We start from the raw sequence: 12,296 nt of genomic DNA, 5'->3' as shown, positions 1-12,296 counted from the left end.
TTCTTGTTACAGAAATGAAAGAGCTGATGTAATTATTGTAGAAGGGTGTAAGGATCTGGAAGGATTAACGATGAGGAGTGCAATAAGCACCACTCAATATGATGATGTCACATGGACCTCACCTTTGGATCTTGAAGGAATAAGGTGTACCATTAATATGTCAATTAGTCGCAGTAACAATGTCCATCATACAAATGTAACTTGCACATAAGTTGCTATCTTGCAGTAAACTACACCTTGTCTTCTCATTTATACTACTCGATATTTCTCTCATACCACACTAAACAGGTTCTGTAGATCCTGACCAAAAAAGAGATTTGCTGCCAAAATCCTATCAGCTGGGTTGTTTTTAGATACAGGAAGAAACAGTTGGACAGACCAAAGAATTAGTAAAGATCAGACTAGGAGGATGAATAGCTGCTCATGGAGACCATCAGTGGCTGACAATGGGTTGTTTGTGGTAACAGCTCATATGATGACAAGGTCTGGTCTGTTGGAGTTAGGGTAAAGACATGGGAGAAGGTGCTCAAGCTTATATTGGATTAGATTAGCTTGGATTCCCTACAATATGGAAACAGGCCCTTCGGCTCAACAAGTCCATCCGACCCTCCGAAACGTCACCCATCCAGACCAATTCCCCTACATTTACTACCTAACACTATGGATAATTTGGCATGGCCAATTCACCTGACCAGCACATCTTTGGATTGTGGGAGGAAACTGATGCACCTGGAGGAAACCTATGCAGACAAGGGGAGAATGTGCAAACTCCACACAGACAGTCACCCAAGGTAGGAATTGAGTGCGGGTTCCTGGCGCTGAGGCAACAGTGCTAACCGCTGAGCCAGCATGCCGCCCTTTCTAAAATTGTTGACACAAAAGCAGAAATTACTGGAAAATCTCAATAGGTCTGGCAGCATTTGTGGAGAGAAATCAAAGTTAACATTTTTGGTCCAGAGACCCTTTTTTCAGAACTGATGATAATGAGGAAAAAGTTGTTTTTTGTGCAGAAGATAGGGTGGGGGGAGGAGTTAAGGAATACATGTTAGGTGGAGATAGGGCCTTCAAAGAGAGAGAAGTTGGACAAACAAAGGAGCGGATAACAGTTCACATAGAAGAATGAATGGCTACTAATGGGGACTAGCAGTGGCTAACAATGGGTGGTTGTAATATCAGACCATGTGATAACAAGGCCTGGTATGCGGGGTTTGTATAAGGACATGGGAGAAGGTGCCTCAAGCCCTAATATTGTTGAACTCTATACTGAGCTCAGAAGGCTGTAGAGTTTCCAACTGGAAAATGCTGTTCTTCCAGCTTGTGCTGAGCTTTGCTGGAGCACTATAGCAAGCCTGAGACAGAGATGTTGGCCAGGGATAAAGGTGGTGCATTGAAGTGGCAGGAAATCGGAAGCTTAGGGTCTTTTTTGTGATCAGAATGCAGGTGTTCTGAAAAGCAGTCATCTAGTCTGCACTTCATATCTAAAAGAGATCACATTAGGGAGACGTATATATACCAACATTTCCTAGCTACAAATCAATTCTGAAGAAGGGTAACGAGATCCAAAACATTAACTCTGCTTTCTCTCCACAGTTGCTGCTGTACCTGCTGAGTTTTTCTAGCAATTTCTATTTTTGTTTCTGATTTCCAGTATCTGCAGTTATTTGTTTTTTTTTTGTTCACTGAGGTGATCCTTTTGTTTGCCAAGATTTTCTGTTTTCAATCTATCTTCTCCAGGTTTTATTTTACTTCTTCTCAGGAGGCAAAGACAATTGATACACCAACGATAAAGCTTCTTAGCTTCTGGTTAAAGGCTAAAGCTCATAGTAACATATTTCATCCTGATGCTGTCGATAAATTACTACCCACATGGTTTGAACAAAGCAGCATTATAAACTTACAGTGTGGTTGAGTACTTGCTTTTAAAGAAGTATTTTTTAAAAAATTCACTTATATGGACATTGATGGCTGGGCCAGCATTTATCGCCAATTCTTAGTTGCCCTTGGATAAAATGGAGTGTCTTTTTAGGCTATTGCAGTTACAATCGGCCATATTTCTATGAGTCTGCAGTATGTAGACCAATTAAGGATGGCAGTTTCCTTCTTTAAGGTCTTCTGTGAACCGGATGGGCTTACAACAATCAACAATTCCTGAATTTTAAAATTGAATTCAAATTGCACTATATGCCATGGTGGTATGGAAAACATGTATCCCTCGAACATTCCCTGGGGTATCTGGATTATTATCTAATGATAATACTTAAAGGCGAATGCCTCCCCAGGTACTGCAATTCCTTCCATAATCATTGGTTTTAAAACATAACTTTATCTATTTCAATCTAGAATCAGGAATGGTAACATAAATCGAAGGCAGGATGATATGTTCCTTGGGTAGAACATGTCTGATGATGTTCAAATACATCTGCTGCCTGAGCCATCTAAAGATCATGAGTTTGGAAGATTTTGTCTAAGGTGCTCTAGTGAATGTTGCAGTACATCTTGTGTATAGTACACACTGCTGCCAATGTGCATCAGCATTGAAAGTTGTGGATATTTAAAGCAGTAGAATGGGTGCTAATGAAGTGGGCTGCTTTCTACTGGATAGTGTAGAGCTTTCAGAGTATTGCTAGAGCTGCTCTTATTCAGGCAAATGTTTAGAAAATTCAAGAGAAAAAGGTTTTCCATTCCATTAAATGCTCTGCTGAGTTTCTCAGTGAAATCTGTACTACTTTTTGTGGGTTGCTGCAATTCAAACTTAATTACCAAAACTGATCACCTAGAACTCCATTTGGATTTGGAGTGTTTTTACTTTACTGCCAAGCAAAAACAATGACAAGCAATTATAGAAAGGCATTTTCAATTAAATGAAAACATATTCTCTTTTCTTTAGATTGACAAGATTAACATAAGCTCCACAGGATACTATATTGACAAAAGAATGAACAATTTATTTCTCTGCATATTTTATTTTTTTCAATTTTAGTTTTGAATTGACACACATCTGGCATATTTTACATCTTTGCCAAAAAACAGCGTTACAATAGCTCAAGGATTTTGTATATCCAAAATATTTCACTGTGATTTCCAGATGAAATGAAGTTGTTTTCCAGATGCTTATTCCCCCCTCCCAGTTCTAGACTAAAAACTCATAATATTGCTCACATATATGATGTACAATTTAATTACGCAGTCAGACTTTCTTCATGGTTTTAATTGTTTAAATACAAACAACAAGTAAAGAACTCAGTGCTAAAATTTACTATTACAGTGTGGATGGCAAATCAATAATCGCAGCAATAAATAATATTTCTGATGCAAAATGCCAATACAAAGAATCCAATAATTATTTAATTAAATAAACTGCAAGTGAGTGTAATTCCAAGAAAACTACATTCCTGTTTACATGCCTTTTAGCCCTACCAACACAGTATGTACATCTATGACTTTTGACAGTACAGTCACCAAATATACAAAGAAGAAAACATGAAGTGATTTTTTTTACCCCGTGTATGCATTTGATTTGATTAATATGCCAGAAATATTAAGTGATTTTTGCTACAGTAAAAAAATGCAATGTACTCCTAATCTCGTGCCTACTAGGAAAGCTGAAAATGCAGTTTATAAGCTGGAGAAGCCGAGATCTTGTAATATTCACCTCATTAATATAACTTTTACAGTGTACAGAAACCAAACTGTGTTTGTAAAATAATAACACAAAATCGAATGCGGTTCTCATTGCCACACTGTAAAATTAGATAGTCAAGTCAACTTCGTCCTCAATTCTACAAATGTTTGTTATTTTCCACTGAGTTCCACCAGTATATTTTTTGGAAAAATTATTTTAAGGAACACGAGATATATAGACCACATGATGGAACTTCAAAGCAGTTAAGAAACATATTCAGGATTTTCAGTATCTATCAAAGGTGATGAGTTAAAGTAGAATTTATGAAAAGTATTATTTGATAGATTGGGTACAGACTGTAAATGAAGAATGCATTTTTTAAAACGCTGGCCTCTTAGCTTGCAGTATTATGAATAATAACTGGATACATTCTTCACAACTGATTTGACACATTATCAATAGAATTACTTGGAAGCATTAATTAATTAACATTCTGATTCATTTAGTTTACATTAGTGAATCATAAACTTATATGGCATCTGTTTGTTGTAGCTGGTGCTCGGTGATAGAAAAAAAAAATGGCCATCGTGATTGCTTTTACACATAAAGAATACAATGTACAACTATTGCTAGATGTAATGGAATGTATAACAGACGTCAATGCAGAGGGCATCATGTTCCACCACTTATGCCTGGGCATTCACTACAGCACTTGTGCTCTCAGCTGGAACTGGCAATCACATTTCTGCTTCCCCTAAAATTGGCTTAGTATCTGTTCTGATGTTCATAATGCCATCGGTTGAAATCTATGTTAAAAGCTACAATACTGCCCGAAGCCATGCCTGTTATCAGTGTCCTGTAACAGATATAAAATAATGTTACATTTAATATTTGATCTCAGAACATTACTTTGCATAATGTGGTAAAGTATAAAAATAATCAAATAATATGGAAACTTCAATACAATTTCGTAGATGAACTATGCTTTTGAATCAAATATGCAGCATAATCAGACTTAATTTTTATTTCAGCAAATTAACCTTAAATGCTAGACTCTCATGGTGTTCCTCTTAATTCTGTTCACTGTTATTACTTTCTAACCAGTGGATGCCACTATACTATATACCTTATTTCATTGTCTTTTATATTCTCCAGTTATCACTCCTCAATCTCCTTTAATAAAAGATAATTCAAACTTTTCAAATTTCATTACATAACTCTAAGTCTCTTTGGTGACACGTTAGTGAATCTATGCTGCATTTTATCCATTTTATTATATCCTGGCTTTACTGGGGTATCAAAACTTTTGTATAATATTCAATATTTTATTTGAAATAATAATGATATATGAATGGAAGTTATGTTATGTTACATCCCAATTTAGTAGTTTCCGTTACCTTTGATCATGTGACAGGTCCATAGCCCTGATGCCAGCATCGCAACCAGGATAAATATATAGTTGTTTGAAGTCACAGGCTTGCCACACTTCAACTACACCATTATCTCCGCCTGTTACCAGGTTTTGTCCATCACTGCTGAGAAGTAAAGCCTTGAGGGAATACATATCAATATTCAGTAACTTAGAAGATTTCTTTTTAAATATCTTTTAATTATACTTATAAATTGGATTAGACACCAAGGGGAGAAATTAGATTTACATATAAAATGAGAGGCACAATTGCAACGTGACCCTAAACATTATGTGTAATTTTGAGTGTGTTTCAAATGTATGTCACCTGAGTATCTAATTTTTTTTATTAGTTCATGGAATGAGGGTGGTGTCTGGACCAGCATTTATTGTCCATCCATTGTTGACCTTGAACTGAGTAGCTTGCTGGGATATTTCAGAGGGTAGTTAAGAGATAGGAATATTTCTGAGTGCCTGAGGTCACTTGTCGGACGGATCAGCTAAGGACAAAAGATTTCTTTCCCCAAGTTCCCATTAGCAAATCAGATGGAATTTTATAAAAATCAACAAGGTCACCATCAGACTAACCTCTAATGCCATTTTTTTTAAAAACTGAATTTAATTTTCATCATCCTCCATGGTGGGAGTTGAACATCTGTCTCCTAAACATAAGGAATTCTGGATTATAGTGTAGTGACACTACCACTGCACAATGACTTCCTTGCATCATTAGAAAGTTAGAAATTGGTGTTGTTGGCTTGCAGATGTGTCTGGCATTGAGGAGAATAATTGGGAGGAACTGTAACGTGGAACTGAAGTGGAAGCCTGTCCTCGCTATATGGGAAACTGAAAAAAGTTGTACTTCCTATTTGGTGGCTTCAAGCAATTCCTTTTAGGACCAATTAGACCTACTGCACAAGCAGATAGATCACATTAGGTTTTGCTTATTTTCTGAATGGCACCCGAACATGTGGCAAGGCAAAACAGAATCACTGAACGCTAAATCCAAAACATCTAGACTTGGTAGTGAGTGATTGTTAAAAGGAAAGAGGTGGCCCTAGTAGACTGGGCAAAAAACATTGAAGGGCAGAACAGTGGCAAATGCTGGAGGAGATGCTAAATGCCTGTCAATTAAAAACTGTGTTCCTGAGAGGAAGAGGAACTGTAAAAGTGTCAAAAATCATCCTTGGCTTAACAGGAAGTCCAGGATAACAAAGACAAAAACCAGGGCATGTCTACCTTACTGCAAAAGATATCAGCAATTTGGAGGGGAACTTTAAAGGTCAGCAAAGGGCTACTAAAAACAAAATAAAAAGAGCTAATATGAACTAAGAAAGGAAATTAGCAGAAAACATAAGCATAGCTACCAAAAGTTACTCTAAGTTTATAAAAAGGATGACAATACCGAACGTAAATGTAGGCCCTTGAGATGATGAAATGGCAAAGTGTTAATGGGAACCTCAGACATGGCAGAGGTACTAAACCAACATTTTGCCTGTTTTCACAGTGCAAGATTATTTCTTCCCAAAAACTACACCCACTACAGAGCAACTTGACAAAATTACTTTAACTAGAGAGAAGAAACTAAGCAAACTGATGGAGTCAAAGGCAGATAAACCCTTGGGGCCTGATGGTCTGCACCCTAGAGTATTAAAAAGCAGTGGCAGCAGAGACAGTGGATGAATTATGATATTCAACAATTCCCTGGATTCTGGAAAGGTACCACTTGAGTAGAAACACTCTAATATGACACCTTTATTCAAAAAAAGGAGATAGGCAAAAAGTGGGAAACTGTAGACCAGTCAGCTTGACATCTAGAGTGGGGAAATTGCTGGAGTCAATCAGAATGGTGGGGATATCTAAATACTTGGAAAAACAAAGTTCAATTCACCAGTATTAGCACAGTTTCATGAAGGACAAGTCATTCTTAACAAACTTGCTGAAGTTCTTTGAGGTTATAACCAGCAAGATGGATAATGAGGATTCAGTGGATGTGGTATATCTAGATTTCCAGACTGCATTTAACAGATGCTGCATGAAAGACTGATCCGAGAGGTTAGATCCTGGGACAGGGGGTGGGAGGTAGAATATTGGCTTGGATTGGTTGACTGACATGATACAAAGTTTTGGGATAAATGTGTCCTTCTCTGGATGGCAAACTGTAAATAGTGAGGTGCTACAGAGTTCAGTTCTCAGACTTCAACTATTCACAATCTATATAAATAATCTGCAGGCAGGGACAGGGTGTAACTTAGCAAGATTCATGGAAGATACTGAAGTAGCTGGGAAAGCAGTCTGTGCTGAGGAGATAAAGAGTTTACAAATGGATATTGAGAGTTTGGGAGAATGGGCCAGAATCAGGCAGATGGAGTGTGAGGTTATCCGTTTTGGCCAGAAAAATAAATTATTATTTCAATGGGAAACAGATTCAAACTGTGTCAGTGCAGAGGGATCTGGGTGTCCTTGTTCATAGAAAATGGGTATACAGGTGCAGCATATAATAAGAAAGGCAAATGGAATTTTGGCATTTATTGCAAAAGGACTGGATTATTAAAGTAAAGAAGTGTTGTTACAATTATATAAAGCATTGGTGGGACCACACCTGGAATACTGTGTCCAGTTTTAGTCTCTTTACTTGAGGAAGGATGTGGTGGCATTGGAGGCAGTTCAGAGGAGGTTAACCAGATTAATTCCAGGGATGAAAGGTCTGTTGTATGATGAGTGGCTCAATAGCTGGTGCTGTACTAGTTGGAGTTCAAAAGAATGAGGGGGTATCTGATTGAGGTATATAAAATGCTGAAGGGGATTGATAAGGTGTACATTGAATGGATGTTCCCCATTGTGGGATAGTCTAGAACAAGGAGGTCATGGACACAGATTGAGAGGAGGTAGCTTCAAAACCGAAGTGAGGAGGAACTCTTTCTCTCAGACGGTTGAGAAACTATGGAACTCACTCCCCCTGAGTGCAGTAGAGGCAGAATCAAATCAACAGATTCAAGAAACAAATAGATGTGTTTCAGATGAAAAGTGGAAGAAGGGGGTATGGGGCGGAGGCAGGAAAGAGGAGTTGAGTCCAGGATAAGATCAGCTATGGTCATGTTAAATAGCAAAGAGGGCTCAAAGGGGTGAGTTGCAGACGCCTGCTCCTAATGTACCTATGTTCTTTATAAAATTATCAGTGATTCACAGCATATCAAGGAACATTGAGGTATTTCACATCATAACAATAAATAATTTGCTTTTATAATATTTCTTTGATGATTAGAAATCATTAAGTTCAGTTTGGATTAATTTTCTCCTGTATTCATTGAAGTCAGAAACTTAATTGCTGGGGGATGAAGCTCTGTAATCAGAAGCAGTTTACTTTGATAATGCCTCATCCATCAAGTTCATATATAGCACTGTGTGAACTCTACCTTAGAAGAAACTGACAGCTCAAGAGTGTTCAGCAGTAACTGGAACTTCAAAAGTTCTAAGATTGAGAATTAAAAAATAGGTTTGATCACTTGAATAAACAATTGTGGAAGAATATTACTGTTCCAACCTGATGGATAGCAAGCTGGAAAAAGTGTGAAAAATTCAAACAAATAGTCATAACCTTAAGGTCTATTATGCTATTATGGGTATGTCATGCTTTTGCATCTTGAGTGCCACTTACTCTAGTTGAATCATTGGTCTCCATCTGCCCTAATAATTTGCCATTAATGCTAAAATTACAGAATCTTCCTCGCTCGTAGTAGATGATGCAATGACCTTCACTGGATACAGAGATAAGACGTGGGTAGACACAGTTTTCTGGTCCCTCCAGGGCTCTAAGAAGATCTCCAGTAATTGTATGCACCAAACATGGCCCTTCTATTAAAAAAAACATGAACATATTCAGAAAAACCTTTAACATCTGCCAGAAAGGAATGAAATTGTTCATTCCCACTGATGAGTGGCATTTTGTGATTAAACTAGGCTTAAGGGAAAACACAGGATCATTAAAATAACAAAAGTATTAACACTTCCTGCTGAGGCATGCCTGCTCACCTTTGGCACCACTGATGACAAGTCCCAGTTCAGCGCACACAGATACAGAAACTACTTCATGGTCATGCCCAGTCAAGACAGCTCTAGGAGCAGGATAATCACCTAAAAATAAAAATCAGAGACCACATAATGTCATAAAAAATTAAAGTTAACATTTCTGGGATATTGTTTAAATGAACTTTTTATGCATATTTTACACTCTGAATTAAAGCAACATTGCCAACACTGAATAATTTTACATCCTGTTAAATATATGACACTTTTAAAATTTCAGCACTTATCGTTTTTTATTTCATACAATTACCCAAAAAGTGGGAGGGAGATATGTATCACCATTGGGGTACAGGTTTATTTCATTTCTCAGTTTGCTTTTCTTTCTCCTCTAACTGGACTGGTGAAAGAAAGTCATGAGCTGAGGTGAGAGTGTCTGCCCTTGATATACATTTGTCCACTATAGAAAAAAGAAGCCAGAGTTAAAAAAAAGAGGACCAGGGGAAGCATTTCCAGTAGCTACAGCCATGCCTGACACAAAGGAAGATGATTGCGGTCACCGAAGGTCACTCACTTCATCCGGAGTCATCAAAGTACTGATTTGATTTCTGAAAAGTATATGAAATAATTTTACCAGCTGAAATGCTGAACTGGAATAGTGTAGCTAAAATAAGCCAGAATAAGGTGTCCCCACTTCTCCAACGCTTGACCTTATGGGCAGGGAATATTGCAAAATAAAAATACACCCAAAGAGTGGGAGGTGGTGAAAATATAAGAAAGCTAACCAAGTAAAATGCAAACTATTATGAAATCTAAAGCTTGGAAGCAAGATTTTTGTTGAAGAGGGTGGACCTGATTTTCGATTCCACAAGAGAAATTGAGAACATGGCATAGAAAGGATAACAGTAAGATATCTGCAACAAATGTCTAGAACCAGAAAGACCATTTAAAAATAAATTGATTATTCAGTCACAGGCAAGTCATTTCTAACTGATGTGATGAGAGGTTAGAGGTTGTATTGTGAATGCAGGCAAAGAAGGAAAGCTACTTCTTGACAATAAAAGTGGATTCTCAATTTGAATCTCTACATTTTGTGCAATTTTTTGAATTCTCAGCCCACTGTCTTGCTCTGCAGCTGAAACTATCATGCTAGAATTGTACCCCTGAGCCACACCAGGTGATGCTTAGCATTAAATTGACCACACTGCAAATTGTCATCTTACAAGATGAAAGATAATCAAATTACAGCCATTGTTATACCAGGAGATAGTTCTTGCATGCAATATTGGATGGATTAATGTGAAACATAACAAAATCTGTAGTAGGAATTTTTAAAAACAACATAGAAAGGTTCCTTTTGAAAAAGTGGTTAATAAAGACTTCAACAACATTAAAACATTGTATTCAAAATAAATAATTGAATGGAAGGTTCATATTCATGCTTGCTCATATATGACACAGATCCGATCACTTTTTCATTTTTGATATAAAACATGCCAATTCTGGACTGGCCAAATACTGGACAGTCATTAACAATGCCCGAAGGAGCAGCTGAGCAGAGTTCCCTGAGATAGGGATTCAGTAGTGCCTTTAAGGAGGCAGTCTGCATCACCTGGAGGACCAAACAAGAGAAGGACTACGAGATAGACATCCAGCAGCATCTAGAGAAACATCTGAGTGGAAGAGCCAAGATAAGTGATCAGCAGCACCCAGAGAAGGTGAGTAGAAGACCCCAAGTTAGGCAATCAGCAGCTCTTAAAAGAGCAGCGGAGTGAGCATCCTGAGCCAGAGCGAAGATTACTCTTCTCTTGATCACCCCATTTACAAAGGATCTCCAGGTCCCCATCTGGAAAGCAGGCTACCAGATTTCCTCTCTGAAATATTTCAGTTTCCTAAGAGGACTATGTGCAAGGCAGTTCCTGGCTTGCAGTGTGTGAAGTTGCTTTCAGCTGGACTTTAAATATGGCACTTGAGGCTTGAACGTACGGAGGTCCTGTCAGTGGTGACAGTTTCACCTCTCCTGCCACATGATTACATGTGAAGCATGCTAAAGAGGCTGGCTGAAAAACTAATGTATTTAGAAACAGAAGATAATACAAAAAAAAGCTGCTGTGAGCCACAATAGAACAGCTGCCATAAAACTCCCCAAAAATAACAATTTGCCTCAAGTTGGGAAATCTAGCCTTTGGATAGAGGTAAAAAAAATTAAAAGATATAACTTGCAAGAATAAGGTTTCTTAAAAAATTCCTTTTTGAAATGTACAGTTCTATAACACAATGGCTGCGTTCTTGTAAAACTCTGTGTTATGGAAAAATTGTGTTTTTGAAACAGTGCTTAAAACATTGGCACTGTAATCATGTTACAGCCAACATGTGTTTTAAAGGTTTGTGCTGTAGAAACAACATCCCCAATTTGTCAATCATATTACAGCAGATTTGTGTTGACGAAATGGGCATTATAACAGAATGACCAACATGTGTTGCTGGATAGGCCGGTATTTATTGTTCATCTCTATGTGCTGGAGGGCAGTTAAACGTCAACGACATGGCTGTACGTCTGGAGTCACACTGGGTCAGACCACATAAGGGTGGTAGATTTCCTTCCCCAAATAGATTAATAAACCAATGGGTTTTTACAACAATCAACAGTGGTTACATGATCACCATTTATCAAGCTTTTTAGTTCAGATTTTTACTGAATTTAATTCACTTGTACAAAGACTGTACTAAGTTTAACAAAAATTCATATTTAAAATTGAGTCCATATTTCTTCATCTCACATAGCGAGACTCAAATCCATAACATTTGCTTGGGGTCTGGATTACTAGTCCAGTGCTATTCACATTGCGCCACCACCTCCCCTTGAAGGAATCCTAACAGTAGTTACATGTAGAACAGAACATACAGAACAGAGAAAAGTGCCATGTAAAAATGCTTCCACAATAATAATGAGTGATTTTAATCTATATATAGATGACATGTGTCAGATTGGCAAGAGTAACCTAGAAAATGAGTTCATAGTTTTATTTGAGACCATTTCTTTGAGCGGCACATTCTCGAACCAACCATGGAACAGGCTATTCTGGACTGCATAATGAGCATTGAGACGAGATTAACCAATAACCTCATGAGGTAAAGGAGCCTTTAATTAAAAAAAAAATTCCAAGTGGCAGTGGTCAGAACATGACAGAACTTTACATTCAGTTTAAAAGGGGACAAAACGTACACTGACATTTTAAACCG

The 12,296-nt window shown here is 37.7% G+C and overlaps 1 protein-coding gene across 1 annotated transcript in view; it reads right to left on the bottom strand.

Annotated features, from left to right (window-relative positions):
- Nucleotides 1–2,947: 2,947 nt before the first annotated feature.
- The window catches only part of nbeaa (neurobeachin a), an 849,844-nt gene continuing 840,495 nt past the window's right edge, over nt 2,948–12,296 (bottom strand). The window contains exons 55-58 of the mRNA XM_043692709.1: nt 9,063–9,164; nt 8,689–8,885; nt 5,020–5,171; nt 2,948–4,478 (exon numbers count right to left, since the gene is read on the bottom strand). Coding sequence (XP_043548644.1) covers nt 4,388–4,478; nt 5,020–5,171; nt 8,689–8,885; nt 9,063–9,164 — 542 coding nt within the window. The 3' untranslated portion in view covers nt 2,948–4,387. The remainder of the gene's footprint in view (nt 4,479–5,019; nt 5,172–8,688; nt 8,886–9,062; nt 9,165–12,296) is intronic.

Source organism: Chiloscyllium plagiosum, chromosome 6, assembly GCF_004010195.1.
Source record: "Chiloscyllium plagiosum isolate BGI_BamShark_2017 chromosome 6, ASM401019v2, whole genome shotgun sequence".
Lineage (NCBI taxonomy): Eukaryota > Metazoa > Chordata > Chondrichthyes > Orectolobiformes > Hemiscylliidae > Chiloscyllium > Chiloscyllium plagiosum.
Note: the sequence above shows the minus strand (reverse complement) of the source record. Positions and strands in the feature narration are given on the sequence as shown.